The sequence below is a fragment of the Octopus sinensis genome, linkage group LG15 (genome assembly GCF_006345805.1).
Source record: "Octopus sinensis linkage group LG15, ASM634580v1, whole genome shotgun sequence".
In the NCBI taxonomy this organism is placed as follows: Eukaryota; Metazoa; Mollusca; class Cephalopoda; order Octopoda; family Octopodidae; genus Octopus; species Octopus sinensis.
This window is the reverse complement of record NC_043011.1, coordinates 31,163,693-31,186,267: the sequence shown is the minus strand read 5'-3', so window position 1 is coordinate 31,186,267 and position 22,575 is coordinate 31,163,693. Positions and strand designations below refer to the sequence as shown.

The following is a 22,575-nucleotide window of genomic DNA, read 5'->3' as shown; positions in this document are numbered from 1 at the left end:
TAATAATGCACATGTGTATAGAAATAGGTGTGTTAAAAAATACATGGAAATTAAAGGATTAATTTATGTACATATATAAGCCCTTACTGTATCTTATTTTGAGATGCTCTGTTTTTCTTTCAATTACTTTAAATACAACAAAAAATTTGGTAAAATAATTTAGTTATTCATCTAGTGTTAGGAACATAGATTGTGACTAAGGCTTTGTAGAAGATTTGAATTCAAATCTTATGAAAACAAGACATACTCAGAAACAGAGCCTGTTTCAGCTGGGTTGGTAACGAAAGGGTTAGGAATTTTCTTTGCAGCCATGTGGCTACGTGTTCAGTTTCAGCTCCACTGCATGGCCAAGTAATTACTTTGTGAGTGGAATGAGCAGATGGAAACTGTAGAGGTGTGTGCATGTCTCTGCTTGATGATGGGTATCGGTTCATTCATATCCCCATAATGTTGATACTAATAAAATAATATGGAGTTGATTTCATTGACTAAACCCATTTCAGGCAGTATACTGTCATGGCCTCAGTATAACAACTGAGACAAGTTAAAGTATGCTGAAAACGCTTACAATTGTTGGCTATAAACAACAAAAACGTTTGAAAGATAAGAAAAACACTTGAGTGAAAGGATTCCGAAGAACTAAAAGAATATCTAAATGCAAAGGAAACGTTTTTTAAGCAGAAAATAAGGCCGGGTAATTTTTTTTTAAATTTAACAAGATTGTATTTAAATGGTAGGAGACAAGCAAAGTAAAAAGTACTTAAGATTAGTTATTTTACTGCAGTTCACCCCGAAAAAAATTTTTTGCTTTATAGTAAAGGTGTAAATATGGGGTTTATTTCATTGACTAAACCCTTTTAGGCAACTCACGGTTACCTCTCTTTGGTTTCCTCTACTGAGGAAGTTGTTGAGCCAGAAATGAACCTGGGGTTCCAACAGAGTTCCACTGAACTGCTAAGATACCCTTACTATAAAGGAGATTTTTTTTTTTACTGTGAACTGCAGTGAAATTGCCTTTAGAACTAACAGTTTCTTTCCTATCACTGCGTTGTACTGTTACTTATATAAAAGTACTTTTGTTTTGGATATTTTAAGGATTGCAAATACATGTATATATGAACTGGTTAAGGAAAGGTTGGGCTTTTTAACAATGCTTACCTAAAATATAAAATTTCTACATGAGAACATAGTTATACCATACACCATGGAATAAGTTGTTTCAGGAACAGAACTTATCAATTTGTGAAAAAAATCATGTGATTCTCAGCATTAGCAGTATTAATTACATTGCCTGGATTTCTAACTTAGCCAGAAGCATACAAAAGTTAATTCACGGAATCCAAGTTATACAATGAATTATGCTCTTGCATAGACTTCAACATGCAAGTTGAGCAGGTGTGTTTGAGGGATTAGTTCTCAATCATAAGGGTTTGCCAGGTGACCTAGATCTCACTCTAATCAATGTCTCAAGAAGCTTGAAACTAGTCAATGAAACCTGGTTGCTATATAACCATGTGGGAGGTGAATAAGCATGTATGAACTTGTTACCTAATAAAAGATGTGCTTTTCAAGAATCCAGGAGGCTTGCTGGTAGTTAAAATTGAAGGTAGGGATGTTGCAAAAGAATAGTAGTTGGGACTAGAGGGGGGAAAATATATATTGGGGAGTTGTAACTGCTGGCAACAAAAACTTCTAACCAAAAAGCTAACTGAATGATTTGTGTGCATACAGAGAAAATGCATGGTTAGTGACCATGGAGAACACTCCAAGGTTAGAAAGGAATTATTCAAGTATGCTACCTTGGAAATTAAAGTGTTAAGAGAAAAAGTGGGCATTGCCTGTAGTGAGCAAGAAGAGAAACAGCTATGGATATATGAAGAATAGCTGAGTGAAGTAAAGTACTTCTACAGGAGGAAGCCAATGAAATGGTGAGATTTAGTATTTTAAGATGGGCTCAAAAGAAATTATAAGTAGCAAAATGCTAATGAACCAGACGTTGATGCAGTATTATCTATAGCTTTAAGATTTCAATGACGTGATCGTTTATTTTTTTTGAATGACATTGTAGGAGAGGTAAGAGATCAGATTCAGTCAGTTTGGTCAATCAAATGCTTATAATAATAATGAAATTATTGTATACAGTGCTCAGGTGCACCACAACTTGTCAGAGTATATGCAGTAATGTACAAATGTCTGGAAAGCAAACAATGCAGGAGTCAGATACATGCTTGCATGTGTATGGAGGGGAGAAAGTCAGGTGTAGTGTTGGCGAATCTCAGAAAGCATGGAAGTTTTGAAGGATGCAGTGCTCCAACAACTAACAACTGATGCTGGCAGTTTGTTCCATGCTTCAGCAACTCTCAGTGTGAAAAGATGTTTCCTGAAGTCATGGGAGCTGTGCTGTTTTCTGACTTTGTAAATATGTCCACGGGTGTTAGATGGGTGGAGTTTGAAAAGGTGCTCAGAGTTATTTTTTGGAAAAAAATAATCATGAGCCGCTCAAGTTAGTGTAATAATATAATTGGTTGCTTTTTTTATAAGTAAAACCATTTACAGGCAGGTACTGTTCATGGCTAAACTCCCTTTAGACATTGAATGTCTATCAGTGAATCGAAAGCAATTTTCGTCCATAGAAATTATTGCTACTAGTCAAGGGAGATAACTGGAAAAGTGGAACGGTTGATAAGTACAGTAAAAATTCTGGACAATTCGGTTTCATACCTCCTCGGTGAAGCATTTTCTAATATACTTACCAGGTCTGAGAGGATATACTTTTTGTGTAAAAAATTAATCAGATTAAACTATTTAAAAATGACAAAAATATCTAACTGTATGCAGGTAACGGTAGAATGCACAGCTGAGTACAACATCAATGAAACTAGGGGGATTCCTATGTATTGGAGTCATGATAGCAATACTACAAAACAATTTTAATATTACCACCACTCAAGACGGTGAGCTGGCAGAGTCGTTAGCACGCCGGGCGAAATGCTTAGCAGTATTTCGTCTGCCATTATGTTCTGACTTCAAATTCTGCAGAGGTCGACTTTGCCTTTCATCCTTTCGGGGTCGATAAATCAAGTACCAGTTATGCACTGAGGTCGATGTAATCGACTTAATCCGTTTGTCTGTCCTTGTTCATGCCCTCTATGTTTAGCCCCTTTTGAGCAATAAAGAAATAAGAATTGTTTGAGCACCAGGTAAAATTCTTAGCATTTTGTCCATCAGGGTCAATAAAATAAGTACCAATTGGAGACGATGTAATCAACTTGCTCCTTTGAAATTGTTGGCCTTGTCCTCATAGTAAATAGAAATGTTATCACTACTCAAGGCAGTGTGAAGACACATGGCCTAGTGGTTAGAGCAGCAGACTCACAGGTTCAAATCTCAGACTGGGCAATGTGTGTGTTTATGAGCGAAACACCTATGCTCCACGGGAACTTCTGTTCCTCCTGCATCTTGCAGCTCTCCGGTATTCCATCCAGGTGGGGAACCTATACACCAAGGAAGCCAGTCATGGCTTGAGAAGGAACAAGCAACAAAACTCAAGGCAGTGAGTGTTTAGCTGCATTTTATGTTTTTACATTCTGAGTTCAGTTCAAATTCTGCCATGGTTGACTTTGCTTTTCATCCTTTGGGAGGAGGGGGGGTCAAAAATATATGTACCAGCTGAACACTGAAGTCAATGTAATCAACTTACTCCTGCTCCTGAAATTGCTGGCCTTGTGCCAAAATTTGAAACCAATACTACCACCACTCAATATATAAATGAAAAATCGGTGGGTCGTTAGTGACCAATTCACATTTATAATGACCAAGGTGCTAAAATCATCAAAAAGGGACCCCTCATCTAAGTGCTGGAAGTAGTGGCTATATGCTAGGTGCCTGGGAGGGTAGTAAATTATCATAGAGGACAAGTACAAACAATTGTCTTACTACAAAGAGATACATGACTACTCTGCATTTTATAAGGGAAGATGTAATGGGGTACCAGAGCAAAGAGCAAGGTAGGATATGGGGAATGGATCAAGAGGGGTGGGAGGTTACAAGAGTATGGTTAGAAATAGGGGCAAAAACCTTGCTGCAGCTGGGAACCAAAGCTTCTCACCCAGAGGTACCAGAAATAATCAAAAAGGTGATAAGAAAGGAAAGGAAAAAAAAAACTCACAACATATTTTGAAATAACATTTATTATCAAATTTTCATAAGAAATTTTATTTAAAATAAAAAGGAAGATATGAAACGAAGGCCATCTTGCATTATTTGTGTTCAGTCATCCACGTTAGCTCACTGAGCTTAATAAACCTAACACTCCTGGCCTAATAAACGTCCTCAAACCATCTTATGTTCAGTGCTGTTTCCTTCTGAATGAGCAACCTGTAGAAACAAAGAAAACTTGCTTTTACTCACAATATAAAGCATGTAATTCAATGGCAAATAGTCTTAAGAAAAAATTAGCGAAAACAAATTGTACTTAAGCTTTTGCAAAAGCACATATATTGTGGTATGGCCACCGAAAAACAAATACTAGTGCCACGTAAAAAGCACTGGTACTGGTGCCATGTAAAAGTACCCAGTACACTGTAAAGTGGTTGGTATTTGGAGGGGCATCCAGCTGTAGAAACTATGCCGGAACAGACAATGGAGCCTGAGGCAGCCCTCCAGCTCCTGTCAAACTATACAACCCCTGCTAGCATGGTAAACGCATGCTAAATAATGATGATGATTATGTTCACTCATGGCATCAAAGTCATCCATTAGGCTTTTGACCATGATTTTTGAAAGACACTTGATTGTTAGAAAGGGCATCCAGCTGCAGAAACTCTGCCAGATGAGATTGGAGCCTGGTTCGCCAGTCCTCAGTCAAATCGTCCAACCCATGCTAGCATGGAAAGCAGACATTAAACGATGATGATGACTCTTAATTAATTTTCCCATGAGTTGATTTTCATTTGATGACTTGGCTGGCAGACGGCTGAGCATAAACTACAAAACACTAATTTATAAGCAACTATAAGTTGTCATATCCAGCTCAGTAAACTTGAATATTTACACAAGAAATTCTTAACTGTTTTGATCCCCAAACACCTGAGACTGTCCCTAGTTCAATGAGACAAACTTCTACTTTTAACCTTTTCATTACCATATTCTTGTAGATACATACTGCTTTTTGTTTCATTAATTTTGAAAGCAACAAAGAATTTAATAAAATTTTGTTATTTGAAACAAAGTACCATGAAATTATAAGGGAAAGTTTTAATTTACTCTTTCATTTGTTTCAGCCATCTGACTGTGGCCATGCTGGAGCACCGTTTTTAGACGTGCACATTGACCCCAGGATTTATTCTTTGTTAGCCTAGTACTTATTCAATCAGTCTCTTTTGCTGAACTGCTAAGTTACAGGGACATAAACACACCAGCATCGGTTGTCAAGCGATGTTGGGGGAACAAACACAGACACACACATACATATATATATATATATATATACATACATACATATATATATATATATATATATACATACATATATACGACGGGCTTCTTTCAGTTTCCGTCGACCAAATCCACTCAAGGCTTTGGTTGGCCCAGGGCTATAGTAGAAGACACTTGCCCAAGGTGCCACGCAGTGGGACTGAACCCGGAACCATGTAGTTCGTAAGCAAGCTACTTACCACACAGCCACCCCTACTCCTAGGAAATTGAGATCACTTCAAAGAAATATTTTGTGATCTAGAACCACATGTGGTCTTGGTATGAAAAGGGTTAAAGTGATCTAAATTAAAAACTTTCCATCAAAATTCCATATCAATTTATGTGTCAAACACCAGCTTAATAACCACGAAATTATTTTACTAAATTCTTCACTATTTTCAAAATTAGTTGAATCAAAGATCAGATGTTTCAACAGAAATATGGTTACAAGGATATCAAAATTATTATAGTTTTCCACTAGCAAAAACCACACCTTGAATTTCCCTCATTAGTCATGGCACTACCTCTATGCATAGATCATAAATAGTTACAAACTAACTAGAGTAGTGTGTCATTGTCATCATCATCCTCACCATGATAATAATAATAATCCTTTCTTTACTGCCCACAAGGGGCTACACACAGAGGGGACAACCAAGGACAGACAAACGGATTAAGTTGATTATATTCAATCCCAGTGCATGACTGGTACTTATTTAATCGACCCCGAAAAGAATGAAAGGCAAAGTCGACCTTGGTGGAATTTGAACTGAGAACGTAACGGCAGACGAAATACCGCTAAGCATTTCGCCCGGCATGCTAACATTTCTGCCAGCTCGCCCTAATAATTCTTTCTACTACAGGCACAAGGCCTGAAATTTGGAGGGGAGGGCTAGTTGATTACATCGAACCATGTGTTCGACTGGTACTTATTTCATCAACCCCAAAAGGATGAAAGGCAAAGATGACCTCGGTAGAACTTGAACCCAGAACGTAAAGATAGATGAAATGCCACTAAGTATTTTGACCAGTGTGCTAATGATTCTTCCAGCTCACCACCTTAATCATATAATAATTTTACATCCACTTTTAAAAGCCAGCATGAATGAGCTGGACAAATCATCATGGGTTGATTCAGATCTTACTCAAAGTTACTGTCCTACTAAATGACCAGAGACTGCATTATACCTTAACTAAATTTAAAACTGTCACTTCAAATCAGTTCTTATCATAAACTTTAACATCTCTAGTAAATTAAATTTCCCACAATTAGTTTCATCGTGTATAAAAACCAGAGAAATTTTTTAAAAACATCTCATTTGAGAAACAAGGGTTGATGGTAGGAACTACACCCAGTAAAAGAATACTGCTTCTCAACCATACAGTAATGATGTGGTAGCTATAAAAATGATGACACACTAAGGAAATAATATTGTAGAGTGGCAAGTCAGAAAACAGCTAAATCTTCCTCACTATTATTTCCTTTGTTAAGAGACCAAAGTCTTAATACAAACCCCACACTAGTAACAGCTTAATACACTGATTAAAAAAAAAATTAACAGGTCAAATAAAGCAAAGCTAAAACACTCTACTCAGCAATTACATTAAGCTAAAATTTTATGTAAATTACTTGTGCTACATTCATTCACACTGTTGTACAAGTCACTTAAACGCCTACTCCAATCTACCTTGCAATGTGTAATCGGGTAGCTTAATGCTAGAAACAACAAATATTTAAAGAGAAATTTTAAAATCTATTTTGTTTTCTTCTTCTCTTTCTACAAGTCATTTGAGATTTCAAATTGCTGAAAGTCTTACCTTCTGTAAGTCTGGCTTTGCCTCCTGTGGGTTGACATAATACAGTTGAACATCCAACACATAAGACAACAGTTTGAGCATGACTAAATACTGTAGTGATTTTATAACAGCCTGGAAAATACAAAACATTTACATGAAAGACATCAACTTTTATTATAATCAGTCAACATATTTGTATTTCAAGTGTTCCACATATAAAAATAGAAAACACTGTCAACAGACACAACTATATGAGGGTTGGCTGAAAAGTTCATAGGATGACCAAGATACTCTCACTGGAATGCGAGTAAATGAGGTTTATTTTTCAATCTATATTATAGATTATAGATCATGTAAGATAGAAGTTTATCTTTCATAGAACTGGGATAAGAAATTAAAAATACAATTTAAAATCCATGACTAAAGAATGCCAGATGTTGACATTGAACAAAACCAAACAAAGGAACAATTCTGTCATACTGGAGAATATAAACTTGTTAGTTGATATTCTGTAGCATACAACTTGTTAGTCTTTATAATTTTGTTGTGTGAAATGTAAATAGCTACAGTAAATTCATAAGCTCCTGAGGATCAAACTTTTTAGTTAGGTTTCACGAAGTTAAACAACAGAGACGAGACATTATTTCAAACAGACAATAAAGTTTCCTGAAGATCAGTTCCTGATAACTGTGTGGCTTGTAGAATGTAAATGTATTTATTGAAGTAAATGTAGAATCACATACATTAAAATGTAACAGGTGCAAGGGTGACCATGTGGTAAGATGTCTGCTTCCCAACCACATGGTTCCAGGTTCAGTCTCACTGCACAGCATCTTGGACAAGTGTCTTCCACTATAACTCCAGGCCAACCAAAGCTCAACCCACCAAACAGTAAAAATTATACATTAAGTGATGATGGAACTATCTAGAAAAACCAAGCTAAATACTCAAAGTTTCTGTGAGTAACGAAGGGCCTCTCTCTCAGAGTGAAAGGCTGATTGTATTGTGCCTGTGTGCAAACAGCCATGTTACATAGCAGTGAAACTTGGGCTGTGACTGCTGAGGACATGTGTAGGCTTGTAAGAAATGAAACTAGTATGTTCCACTGGATGTGTAATGTCAGTGTGCATGCATGACAGAGTGTGAGCGTCCTGAGAGAAAAGTTGGACATAAGAAGCATCAGATGTGGCGTGGCCATATGATGCATATGGATGAGGTGGTGAAGCATGATCGTTGAATGTTTGGCTTCATAGAAGCAATGACGAGGAACCAAGACTGTCCAAATCCTCTACGTATTTTTATGTTCAAACTGGCAAGATCTGACCTAGCACTCCTATTCTACGTCCTTCTAAAATCATCGAAATCTCAAGGCTACAAGATAGTGGAAAGTAAAGCCATTTCTACCAAAATACAATTGTAAAAACTGCAGTTTTGAACAACACATTCTTTCTCATCAATTTTTGAAGTGGAGACTGATATTTTTGCAATTTTCCAATATGGTTTCAGCAAGCAACAATTACAACTTGATGACTTAAAAACTATAGAAGGAAAAAGAAAATAACAGCAACTTGTCTTTGGATGAATCAGATGCAGACGTTTCTGAATTTTTGTCCAAAAGCACCATCCGATCGTGGCCGTTTGCCAGCCTCGTCTAGCACCTGTGCCGGTGGCACATAAGAAGCACCCACTACACTCACGGAGTGGTTGGCGTTAGGAAGGGCATCCAGCCTTAGAAACATTGCCAGATCAGACTGGGCCTGGTGCAGCATTCTGGCTTCCCAGACCCCAGTTGGACCGTCCAACCCATGCTAGCATGGAAAGCAGACGCTAAACAAAGATGATGATGAAGAAAGAGTATTTTAATACAAGAAGTTTAGAAAATCTTCAGAACACCATATCATAGTGATATGGTTAAACAATACAACAGTACATATCCATGATTTTATTGAAAATACAAAATTGTGAACCATTGGTATTTCAAGTCTGTGCGTAAAAAGTTAATTAAGCTACAAACAAATATTGTTGATAATTTCCTCTTGAGCATGATTAATTCAAAACAATGTGAATAAATAAGCATTAGATTTTCACAGAGTAATTTAAATACTAAAGGGATAAATTAACTGAATGGTGTCCACTCCTCAGCTCATTCCAACTGAAATTGATTGCTACTTCCCACTCCACAGTGGAGTGATTAATATAACGAGTAATCAGCAACAAGCTTACACGTTCACTCTATTCACAGACATCCACTGTATGGAAAAAATGAATCTTACAACAGAAACATATAAGAACTAACAATATAAAAATGAATCATAAATGTTTGAATTTATTGTAAGCCAAAGCCAAAAAGAAAAAAAAAAAAAAAACGCTTACCTGGGCATTTGACATCCATAAAGTAACTGTTCGGAGACTGTACAAGTCGTTTTAGTTTACATTTCCTTCTTTCCTTTTCTAAGGAAGGATGCAATAAATCTTTAGCGAGCTGCAATGACAAAAACAGAAGAAATACATGGAATGAAATTTGGCAAAATAAAATAGGTACATACCAGTAATAGAAGATAGTGTGTGATAATAAACCTAATAAGTAGTACAGAATTCAGATACTTCCTAACTGATGAAATTAAAATAACTGCTATACACTATAGTACAGAGCATATAGGAAATTAAGTCAGAACAAAACTAGGGTAAATGAAATGAATACACTGGTAATCAATTACATTTAGATACTAAATTATCAATTCCATAGCCGGTGGCACGTAAAGAGCACCATCCGATCGTGGCCGTTTGCCAGCCTCGTCTGGCACCTGTGCCGGTGGCACGTAAAAAGCACCCACTACACTCACGGAGTGGTTGGCGTTAGGAAGGGCATCCAGCTGTAGAAACATTGCCAGATCAGACTGGGCCTGGTGCAACCTTCTGGCTTCCCAGACCCCAGTTGAACTGTCCAACCCATGCTAGCATGGAAAGCGGATGATGATGATGAATAGGGTGTGATATATCAAATTAGAGTAGTTAGGAGGTTTCTCCTGTAATGAAAATGAACTAAGAGAGCTCAGTGGCTAACCAAATTGCTAAAGATAACAGCAAAATTCCTCTCATATCATATTTGGATAACGTAGTCCCAGATATACTATGTCAGAACAAAAAGACAAAATGGTTACAGCAAAGGACTTGCAAGATAACCTAACATACAGTAAAGTCATAGAATAAATGTGGGAGCTGACTTTAGTAGAAAGCCTTAACTGCATGTGATCAACAAACTGAGCATTCAAAAAAGAGTAACCAAAAATATAGCATATTTATAGGCCATAAGAATTTCATGTCCACCTTTTCATGTTTACGCAGGTCAAAAGGTATTTATGGAGGCAGGTTTTCTTTAACCAGATGCCCTTCTTGTCACCAATCCTGACTTGCTTCCAAGCAAGGTAATTTGGTAATATTTCTCCATGGCCAAACATGTTTTTCACAGAAGACTCGAAACAAATAACATTGCTTCGAGATGGTGAAGCTCATTTACAACTGTGATATTAGAACAAGGGTACACACGCATATAATCAGGTTTCTTTCAGTTTCCATCAACCAAATCCATGGCCTGCTGTGCTTGAGGAGACCTATTGTGTCAAGTACATCAACATCAAAATAAAAATTGAATGGTTATTGTTGTTGCGATACCCGTGCCATTAGCATGTTGGGCCTCACAGAGGAAATGACGAAGACCGAGACCTCTGAGATATGCTGTGACTGTGAAGACCCGACAAATGAAGTGAGTTCATGGCTCGCAAGATGGCCTGCTGTGCTAACCTTGGATTGTAGAGTGACCTGCTGTACGTCAACACCAACATCAAAATAAAAATCAAATGGAAATTGTAGCTAAGATACCTGTGCCGGTGGCACATAAAAAGCACCATCCGAATGTGGCTGATGCCAGCACCGCCTGACTGGTGTCCGTGACACGTAAAAAGCACCAACCGATCGTGGCCGTTTGCCAGCCTCCTCTGGCCCCTGTGCCGGTGGCATGTAAAAAGCACCCACTACACTCAGAGTGGTTGGCGTTAGGAAGGGCATCCAGCAGTAGAAACACTGCCAGATCAGACTGGAGCCTGGCGCAGCCTCCTGGCTTCCCAGACCCTGGTCGAACCATCCAACCCATGCTAGCATAGAAAATGGACATTAAACAATGATGATGATGATGGTCAGCCCAGGTCTGTAAGGTGTCTCACGGTGGAAGTGAACCTGAGATCACATGTTTAGGCAGCTTCTTAACCACAACAACCAGACTGGTTTTACACATAAGATAAAATGCGAAAATATATGCATAAGTGCAGTATTATCAATAGAATTTTGATATTTATTTTTTCAAGCTGATACTGATGTAACTAATGTTAATATGAAAGATGAACTTCAAAATGATAATCATCATTTCAATAGCTGTGTTTACCTAGCTACAGATGTAACAATATTTATAGCTGGATGGTTCACGAGGAAAAAAAAAAAGAGACAAAATTTGTCTCATGCCCATAGGCTTATTGAACCAAAGCATGATAGAGTATAAGACTATACTCTAGATGAGACTAGTACACTGCAAGACTAACCTACTAGATACTGCTGGTGCTCATTTTAACTGAATACACTACAGTAATTTGAAATGATTTAGAGACACAGGTATAGTCCAACCTGAGAAATCAAATCAGTGACCTTAAAATTGAGAGCCCAAACACCCTAACTACTAAACCAAGCAACTTCACAACCTACAAGAAACCAGATATTTAAGAAAGCTTGTGCTCTGAGTCTTCTCCAGATGGCGCAAGGGTTTCATTATTAAGTGCCTGAATGGCTAAGAGAATCCATCCCAGCCCCCATTAGCTTAACAGTGTCAGGAGACTAATATATTGTAGTGTAACATGAGGGTAGTCAAGACAGAGATTATGATGAAACATTTAGTGTAACATGACTGTGATATAATGATAATAGAGGCCATTCATATTGCTTTTAAGAGAAAAGAAGACACAAACAGTACGGCCAATTCATAAGAAAGGAAAGCTGATTAGCTTTAAATATATATATATAAAAGGGTAAAGGGTTAAAGATCCCCTTTGGTCATAAATGACCATGAGATTGCACCTTGTAAGTTCCCCTAGAGGCGCAAGTCCAAGCAAGGTTGTTTATGAAAGACCAGCAGTTACCCGTGCATCTCCACACCACTGATGTTATTCAAAGGAAAGGCTGATACAGCTTGGCACCAGTGACACTGCAACTCATTTCTACAGTTAAGTGAACTGGAGCAACATGAAATAAAGAGTATTGCTAAAGAACACAACACACAGCCCAGTCACTACCTCATGATTGTGAATCTGACGCTCTAACCACTGAGCTATGCACCTTCACATACACACACATATATATATATATATATTTTCTTTTCGATCTAGCACACTTACCTACCCACCCACTTTTTCCATACCTCTATCCCTATTCTTTCTTTATCGCTTATTCACCTTGTGACCTCATCTCACATTCCTCTTCTCTTTCTAGATAGGGAAGCTATATATTCAACTTTTCAGCAAGACACTTACCCCTATTTTTGTATCATACTTTCACATCCCTCTGAGCTGAAGGAGTTTTGTCTCACATATACTTGATGATGAGCCCAACAATATCCTCTGTGAATTCTTGACTATTCTTAAGTTTTTTACAAAATTTATTATATTTGTTCATTTTATTGCAATATATGATAGAAATAATTATAAAATAATAGACTATATATGTTTAAGGCATACCTATTCCAACTTACACAAAACTTGTATTGATAAGTTGATGTTTCAGGACCCACGTCAAGCCCCTTGTATCATTAAGTCAACATTTTGGAACCCTTGTATCCCACTGGTACCAATATTTGTTTACATTTCCCATAAACATATAAGCCCTGTAGTTCATTGGTTTTGACATGTGAAGATCAGTGAAATAAAAAATACAATTAAAAAAAAACCAGTTGATAATAAAAAAGGCATCTGAGCATAGAATATTACTTCAAATAAATCCCATCCAATCCATGCCACTGGGCCCCTTATCAACTTGCTAAATTGCAGTTATACACACACAATTCAGTAAGCATACAATTTCAGTAGAGAAATTTCATAGAGGGTTATAGGCCCCAGGAAAAACAACTAATAGTAAAACTCCCGCACAAAGAACCAGGAATTAAAAATTTGCAGGTGGAGTAGTGTACCTTAAAGCATAACCATAAGCTGATGAGAGCTCCTATGTGGTCACTCAACTTTCTAAACGTAGCAACCAAACTTTTGTCAGAACACACCCTATCACATAGGGTACTTGAAGGAGGATGAGTCAAGATATAGTGTGTCCTGGATGGGTACTTTATATATAAGGTAATGTTTAGCAAGATGGGGGCTACAAAATCAAGGACCACTCCAGCTAGCACAAATACTTATTATGCTCTATTTTTTTCTTTTTTAAAAAAAAGAAACGAAAATACATTGGATAATATCATCCTAAAAATAAATAAATAAGTGAATGAATTACTCTCTATTTAGGTTACAGCAGAAACAACTACTCACTGAATTAGAGTAACTATCCTAACAAACAAACTTCAAAGATGACATGTTCAGACTTGTTTAAGTGCACACACACACACACACACACACACAGGGTTGTAATTTGCACACACCTGCAACTACCATTTGGACAAAGCATAGTAAACTGCTTTGTGTACAAACACACACACACACACGTTTATATTTATATTTAGTATCTACATGCCTGGTAGATTCCTAAATGTAAACAACATGGTTGTTGACAAACTCGATACCATAGAGAGTAACTAGATAGTACACAAACAAACGTGGAGCCACTACATGGTTCCTTGGCATGCTAGAAATAGCAGCCAAGTCTCCTTCAAATTACATCCTCACTAAAGAAGATATTGGACAATATAGGAGTGTACACTGTTTTTAATCTTAGGGCTAATGGTTTAAGTTCACTTCGGGCTAAACAAGAAAAGAGCCTCTATGTGGTCGCTTGACCTACTAGAAATGGTAACAAAATATCACTCAATTCACACCCCTATTGTCTTTGAAGGATGGGTACATTGCACAATGAAGTAGTCTCTGATAGGACAACTGCTACTGGAATGTTTCTGAACAATTAGGATAGATCTGAGGTTAAACAACAACTAAATCAGTAGTTCTCTACCAGGGTCCATACAAAATTTTGTTAAAATTTAAGCACAATAAATTGGTTATACTTTTACAACACACCAACTATTATAACATTTGTTTTGTTTTTTTTATACAATTCCAAATATCTAATTCTAAAAATATAGCAGGATATTTTTAAACATGGAAAGGCTATGACGGTCCACCCAAGTAAAATAAGAATCAAAGGGATCCATATGTAAAAAATGGTTTGGGAACCACTGAACTAGATTCAATACAGACTATCTCCCTCCTCTCTCTATCCATCATCATTTTAACATCTACTTTCCTATGCTTGCATGGATCACATGAGAACAGGTTGGAGCAGGCTTTTTTATAACCAGATATCTTCCTGTTGCCAACACTACTTGTTTCCAAGCGAAGTAATCTCCCAGTCTAGTAAGCAACAAACAGCCTGGACATGGCCTACATTTTATTAGGTGCTAAACCTCAGCGCTTCCACTATTAATATTGACACAACAGAAAGTAAGACTAGAGAGATTACAGACATGCTAGAGTAGAAGTTGTGTGCAAGAGATAAGATGGAGGAGGGCCTTAGCCACACTCCTCACAGATAAGAACACAAATACAAATGCTTCTAAGTTGGCAAAGAAATGGGTAAAGTAATTGAGTTAGTAAGAGTATGTGAAAAAATAATTAAGTTTATACTAATCTTAGGCAGTGTGGTACAATAGCGATGTAATCATATGCACCTTAACCCTTTCGTTACCAACCCAGCTGAAACAGGATCTTTCTATAGTACAAATGTTTTGTTCTCATAAGTTTTGAATTAAAATCTTCCACCAAACCTTAGTCACAATTTATGTTCTGAACACAAGCTGAATGATAACTTATTTTACTAAATTCTTTGTTATATTTAAAACAATGGAAAGAAACACAGAGCATCTCAAAATAAATATGATAACAAAGGGGTTAAGGACTGATAGACGAGCAAAAGAACCATTTCCCCAAGGTTCTTCAACTGACTATTTTGGTAATTAATGAGTGACCTCATCATGATGTTACCCAATATATCTTTAATGGACCTGTGCAACAGTGTGATGGCTATCCTGGTGCACATTTATTTAGCACAAGTAATGAAAAAGATAAAGGCTCTTGGAATTCCTCAAAATTTTTCATCATTGCCAGCTACTACCAAATAGCTAAACATGCAAGCTAAACAGACAAGATATTGAACACACACACTAGCAAATAGGATAGACAGATGGTTGTGGATACTAAGTCTTGCCCCTAATCATCAAGTATAAGTAGCCTGCAGGCTGAGTGAAGGTAAGAGGTTTAATAATATTTCAAAGCAAGAAAGTCGGATGCAGGAAGTACTCCGGGTTATAAAAATCATGTGAATCAGGAGAGGAAAATCTACTGAATGATCACTGATATTAGAGTAAAAGCTAAGACACAAAGCAATTTGCAGACAGAAGGCATGGAAGCTGAAAGATTCCTTTGCTAGAATTAGATTCAAAGAGAAGGAAACCTGCTGCAAGCAACCAATCAGACTTTTGGATGGAGCAAGGCTCCAGTTAGACAGAAGGTAACACAGTGGTAAAATAGAGCATTAGATAGAGTCATAAAAAAGTGAAGAAACAGGCCTGGAAGGATTAGAAGGGAGGTGTGATGAAGCAATATCAGATAGCTAGAATGGAAATTAGGAATCAGATTAGAAAAGTGGAAGATAAAAGGTTTGCCAAATGTTCAACTGAAAGAGTGTCAGTGATGTGAGATGTTCTAGGTTGCAAAACAGAGTGTCAGATACAAATCAAGGTATTTTTAGTTGATTTTAACTTTCATTTTTTATTGTCACTAGCAAGCAATTCATTGACAAGTGAAATTATAGCTCAGCAGTTTTGGACGCACAAATGTAAATGAGCACACAGACACATAAACATATATACGAAGTCTGATCATAAGTATCCAGACTTTTGCCACAGTAACAAAGCTAAAGCACACAGAGTGAAGCTGCTTGGCAAATATTGACTTTCAACTCTGCTGTGCATGTGCACTAAGTTTTAATGCTCTAGCTCACTTCTGCTGTTCACAGCAGTGCTTGAAAGGTAGGTGTGTAGCATGTGATCATCGCATTGACCATGACAAAACCTGCTCAGAGGCCTACACAAAGTTGCAGAAAGTGTATGAGTTACACTCAAGTGTACAAGTGGTTCAGACGTTTCCAAGATGACCAAAAAAATGTCGATATCGACGAACATTCTGGGAGACCCACAACCAGCAGAACTGAGAAAAACACCACAGATGTGCATGTAGCTGTGAAGGAAAATCAAATCGCCATCCATGAGTTATCAGAGGATGTGCAGATTGGTTGCGGTTCAGTTCAGTCCATTATCACTGAAGATTTAGGCATGAGACGCATGCCTGCCAAGTTCATGGCAAAACTGCTTTCAGCTGACCAAAAAGGTACTCAGGTTTCAGTTGCACAAGATCTCCTTGATTGTGTTGAGAATGATGAAAACTTTGCATAGGCCTCTGAGCAGGTATTGTCAAGCTTTTGGCAAAATTTGATGCAGATTCTCTGCTCAACTTTCTCTGTCATGGTCAATGTGACGATGACACACTACACACCTTCCTTCCAAGCACTGTTGTAAACAGTGGATGTGAGCTAGAACATTAAAAATTAGTGCGCATACACAGCAGAGTTCCAGGTCAATCTGTGCCAAGCAACTTCATTCTATGTACTTTAGCTTCATTACTATGGCAAGAACCCAGATACTTATTGATCAGACCACGTATATGACAGGCTTCTTTCAATTTCCATTCACCAAATCTACTCACAAAGCTTTAGTCAGCCCAAGCCTAGAGTATAAGAATGTTCTGAAGGTGGTGAGCAATGAGATTGAACCTAAAATCATGCAGCTGGGAAGTGAACTTCTGCTCAGTTTGAAAACTTCATAGGAGAAAGAGAGAAACTACTCGTAAAAAAAAACCAACAGAGTCAAAAGTACAATTAAGGTCATGGAAAGAAGTAAAGAGATATGATCAGATACTGAAAATATCTAGCACAGTAAGACAAGCACTAATCACACAGTCAAACCAGTAACACAGAGAGGTGTCATACCTCATGAGTGGCACAGAGATATAGTTATTCTTGAGTGACTTCTTTGCCAACAATAGCGAATCTGATGCTCAAGAAAGATACAACTACAGAGATACTAAATTAAATGGACCAGGTTAAAAAAAACAGAATAACTTAAGTTCAACTGATTAGGAAGAGAATTAGCTTAACTAAGATGCAATTTGGGTTTGAGCCAAGACATGTACCACCAATGTTTCCTTTCAAGTGAAACAATTGCAGATATAGACTTTCTTAGCTAAGAGTAAACCTAGAATTTGTCAACATGAAGAAAGCATTTACAGAGTACCACATTCTGTAGTGGCTAAGAAACTATGTGCAGATGAAAGGCATTTAAGTATCGTGCAGATCATCTATAAAAAGGTAAGAGTTGGCAACAAGTTCACTCAAGGGATTTAGCATTTAGATAGGCATGCGTTATGCCTGGGTTCTTGGCAACAACCTGTTTATTATAAAAAAGTTCAGGGAGCAATTACCTCTGCTGGAAACAAAGGGATTCTCTCTTAGTGAAATGCAGATAGACTAATGCTTGTGTACAAAATGCAATGTTGCATGGTTGTGAAACAGATATGAAATGTGCAAGGATATACAAAAGCAGGAGAGAAATAAATGAAAATGCTTCATTGGATATGTAATGCTAGCATACGTAAACAACAGAGAACTGAGCTGAGTGAAAAGCTGGGTATAAAAGGTATCACATATAAAGTACAAGTTAAGAAAAGAGATTATACTGGTAGATATGTGATTGATGATGATGATGATGGTTGGTAAAGAAATCCGGATGAGAAGCACTAAGTTTGAAGAAGACAAAAGAATACACAAAAGAGATGACAAAGGACAACAACAGGTGGTGTGATGCTGACCAGAAGATTTGTCCAAACCAAACAAACATAGAAAGACAAATGTAAAAAATGATAAAATATACAAATATGACTGCTTCTGTAGTTTGTTAACCATGTAACACTCACAAAATATTGGGCAATCCAAAACTATAGTAGAAGACACTGGCCAGGGGTGCTGAGAAGTGGGATTGAACACAGAATCATGTAATCATTTGTATATTCGTTCTTCCACACTAACATGGGCTAGATGCTTATATTATTGAGGCAGTGTTTTACAGTTGGATGCCCTTCCTGATAGACATATCTAGTGCAATGTTATTGCGTTAGACATATCTAGCATGTGTATCAAAACTTCTAGCCTACAGGCCCCATCCATCCAGCTCTCATCTTTTGGATTAGTAACTTTTCATCAGATTACACCGTGTTGACAAAGCTCTTTTAGACCTAATTTTAATCAAGTCTTGTGTGATGCAGGGTTCGGTTTTGTCATTTATTCTGTCTACTTTACATCAATGACCTCTTTGCCACCAAGTGCAACGAAACTACTGTTATGCAGTTATGACCCTCTCATTCCCTGCTAACCTTCCCCAAACACATCGAACCTGCAATAATTCCATAAATGGAGATCTCGAGAATATCCACCAGTGGACCATGTCAATCTTGTCTCATCAATAAGAAAAGAATTTAAGCACTACTCAAATTAAGAAAATACTATCCCAATCCCACTCCTCAATATGAGTGGCACTCAGCAATATCCCCAAAGGTAATTCCAAATGTCAGGCCTCATTGTCATCAAGGATCTCTCCTAGCAAAAGCACATCGTTAACACAGCTAGAATTGCATTCCAAACAATGGCTTTTCCCTTCAGGGCCAGAAAATATTTCAACCCTCCACAAAGTTTAAATGACTCTCAATGGATGCATGGTGGTGCTGCAAAACACAGATATCCTGGACTACATCCAGGGAAGGACTGACATTAAACCACATACAGATGATATGCCTCAGCCCATGGCCTATAAGCATGCTATCAGCTATGTTTTATTTTTCTATTACTACCATAGCAACTTCTGTTCCTTAGACCTGGCTGGCCTTACACCAACTTTGCTCAAGAACTCTGCACTACAATGTGTCTCCACAACTTGCTTCCCTTGTGTTTAACATTAGGCTTTTGAACCACCCATATGAGTGAGATCGTTGCCAGAGCAACAAGCTGGCCTCCATGCCAATGGCACGTTAAAAACACCATTCGAGTGTGATCGTTACCTACGTCGCCTTACTAGCACTTGTGCTGGGGGCACGTGAAAAAACATTCGAGCGAGATCGTTGCCAGTGCCACTGGAGTGGCTCCTGTGCAGGTGGTACATAAAAAGCACTATTCGAGCATGGTCATTGCCAGTACCACTTAATTGCCCTCGTGCCACGTAAAAGCACCCACTACACTCTCGGAGTGGTTGGCGTTAGAAAGGGCCTCTAGCTGTAGAAACTCTGCCAGATCAGATTGGAGTCTGGTTTGCCAGACCTCAGTCAAATCGTCCAACTCATGATAGCATGGAAAGCGGACGTTAAACAATGATGATGATGATTTCTAGTCATTCCTTCCCAGAACAACACTTACCACTGGAATCTCTTCCCTGCTTGTGTCTATTTCTTCATGTATTGATCTGCAGCAGTTTAAATGAAATACTAACAGCATCGATCTCACCAGTCTTGAGCACAAACCTTTCCTCCATCAGATTTAGTGTGCAAGAGAGAAGACTTCACTGGTATGGTCATGTAATGCGTATAAATGAAGATAGTTGCATCAAGAGATGTCGGTCTCTCATTATGGAGAGAATGTGTAGAAGACGTGGGACGGAGTGGTGAGAAAAGATCTACAGATGTTGGGGATCACAGAGACGCTGACAGGGCTCCAAGACTCCTGTGCTTGTCCTCTGCATCGCTCTCCAGCTAATCTTGCGAGCTCGTGAATGCTGGTGCCACGTAAACGCACCCGTGCCAGTGCAGCGTAGAAGCACCCAGTATACTCTGTTAAGTGGTTGGCGTTAGGAAAGGCACCCAGCCGTAGAAACCATGCCAAAACAGACATGGAACCTGGGCAGTTCTTCAGTGTATGTATAAATTCATCTATATAATAAATTCTGTTATAGAGACCACTTATAACGTCTCGTGGCATTTTGACATGATTTCTTTCACTCTGGAAGTAGATCTCGTTTAGCCGCAGGTTAGCTCTGTGTTGGCACAGATCAAAGATCAAAGGCAATCCAACCATCGCATATTTTCCCTATATACCGTTTCTTAAGGCGACATTGTCCTACGTGTCCTTTTCAAAAGATTGGATGCGATTTGAGGGTATGCAACTGCTTTCTTAGTAGATCGAGCAACCAGGTTTAGGTACCCTCGTGCAACAAAAATACTCCTCAATTTACGCGAAAGCAAAAACTATTTTATCTACCTACATTATTTGCTGTTGGGTGTCTTCTGCAACACATCCCATCTATTTACACGAAATAAAGCCCCCATACGCATCTTTTTATACAGACATATAGGGAGGTCCTCGATGCACACATTACTAAGTAAACGTCAGAGAGCACCATTAACAAACATAACGAAAATAAAATAAAAACGTTTTCATTTTGTCCCCATATCATTTTTAGGATCGTGGTGTAATATAGTAAAAAAAATTTCGCTTGTACTTCTTACTGAAAGCAACAGAGAATAATTTAGACATGCTGCACAGACATTTTGAAGAGAGAAAAGAAAAGAATATAGATTTCAAGAGAAAAGCAAACACGTGGGATAAAGTGGAAAAAACATATGGCGAAACATTACCATAGTTAATTACCATCAAAGATATACCCGATTTCGTTCCAATATTTAAAAATATTTATAAATACAAAATAAATAACAAACGATAAAAATATTCATGGTCTTTCCAAGAAACTGTTTTATAATAATAAGGCATTCTTTCGAGATAACTATCATAAAATGCTTGTTATTAATTAAGTAAAGCAAAATATATTTTCCATTTCTTATACTTTTCCAGTGCTCTTTTTTTTTTTTAAAGAAACTTACTGTACACATTAAGATTTTTAATTATAAATTTTAACAAAAATAACGATCTGATAACATGTATGTGTGTGTGTAGTTAATAATTAAAATCTATATAACTAATAATCAAAGATATTCTCTATTTCGTTTCTAGTAATAAAATAAAAGTGTAAAAATAAGAAAATCACTAAAAATATTTACGGTCTTTCCAACAAAATATTTTACCAAACAAAAAAAATATATATATATATAACTAAAATTCAATTAGTTATGAAAAATATATTGGAAAACTTTTTACGAACTCTGTTTACCAATATATTTTTTAAATAACGATCACTCTATATAAATATATACACATTATAAAATGCTTCCCAAATATTCATTAAACACGCACACGCCAACCAACACATGGCTGATCGAGGCAAGTTTTTTACATCGGAATTATTATCGTCGAAAAGACCAGAAGTACGCAAACATATAAAAAGTATACACACAAATTTAAAGGTATTTTGGAGGGTAGAATATTGATTATTAGACTTTAAAAAAATGTGAATCTAACCGGCATGGTTTACTTCGCAAGCAAATAACCAAGTTGGATAAGATGAAATTGGACTGCTGTAGTAGTACGTGTAAGAGATGAACGAAGAGAGAGAAAGATATATAGAGGTGTATAAGCTGACAAAGAGAGAGAGGTCAAATTGCGAGATAAAAGAGAAAGTTATATATAAAGTAAAAGAGAGGAGAAATATATATATATAGAGAGAGGGGGAAATATATAGAGAGAGTGGGGGAATATATATATATATATAGAGAGAGAGGGGGAATATATAGAGAGAGTGGGGGAATATATATATATATATAGAGAGAGAGGGGGAGACAAATATATTTTTCTGTGTGTGTATATATATATATAAAATAGAAGAGAGGGGTCAGAGTGATATAGTTATATATAAAGTATGAGAGAGGGGAGAGATATAGTCATATACAAAGTAAGAGAGAGGAGAGAGATAACTATATACAAAATAAGACAGAGAGGAAGAAAGAGATTTATATTGAGAGAAAGAGAGAGGGAGAGAGAAATACTTATATAAAGAGAGGG

General features: G+C 37.3%; 1 protein-coding gene and 1 pseudogene across 1 annotated transcript; both read right to left on the bottom strand.

The window, feature by feature from the left end:
• Positions 1-4,172: 4,172 nt before the first annotated feature.
• Positions 4,173-22,165, bottom strand: LOC115219712 (40S ribosomal protein S27-like). Its single transcript, XM_029789896.2, has 4 exons — positions 22,036-22,165; positions 9,646-9,754; positions 7,294-7,404; positions 4,173-4,377 (listed from the first exon to the last, which is right to left on the bottom strand). The coding sequence occupies exons 1-4, from the start codon at positions 22,039-22,041 to the stop codon at positions 4,349-4,351; spliced, it is 255 nt and encodes an 84-aa protein (XP_029645756.1). The 5' UTR covers positions 22,042-22,165; the 3' UTR covers positions 4,173-4,348.
• Positions 5,859-6,013, bottom strand: LOC115220050 (annotated as a pseudogene).
• Positions 22,166-22,575: the final 410 nt, after the last annotated feature.

Coding starts and splice junctions, on each gene's coding strand:
- LOC115219712 (XM_029789896.2), bottom strand. Junction 7,405..9,645: donor TATGGATGTCAAATGCCCAG/GTAAGCGTTTTT, acceptor TGTATTTTCCAG/GCTGTTATAAAATCACTACA. Junction 4,378..7,293: donor CAAAGCCAGACTTACAGAAG/GTAAGACTTTCA, acceptor TTGTTTCTACAG/GTTGCTCATTCAGAAGGAAA.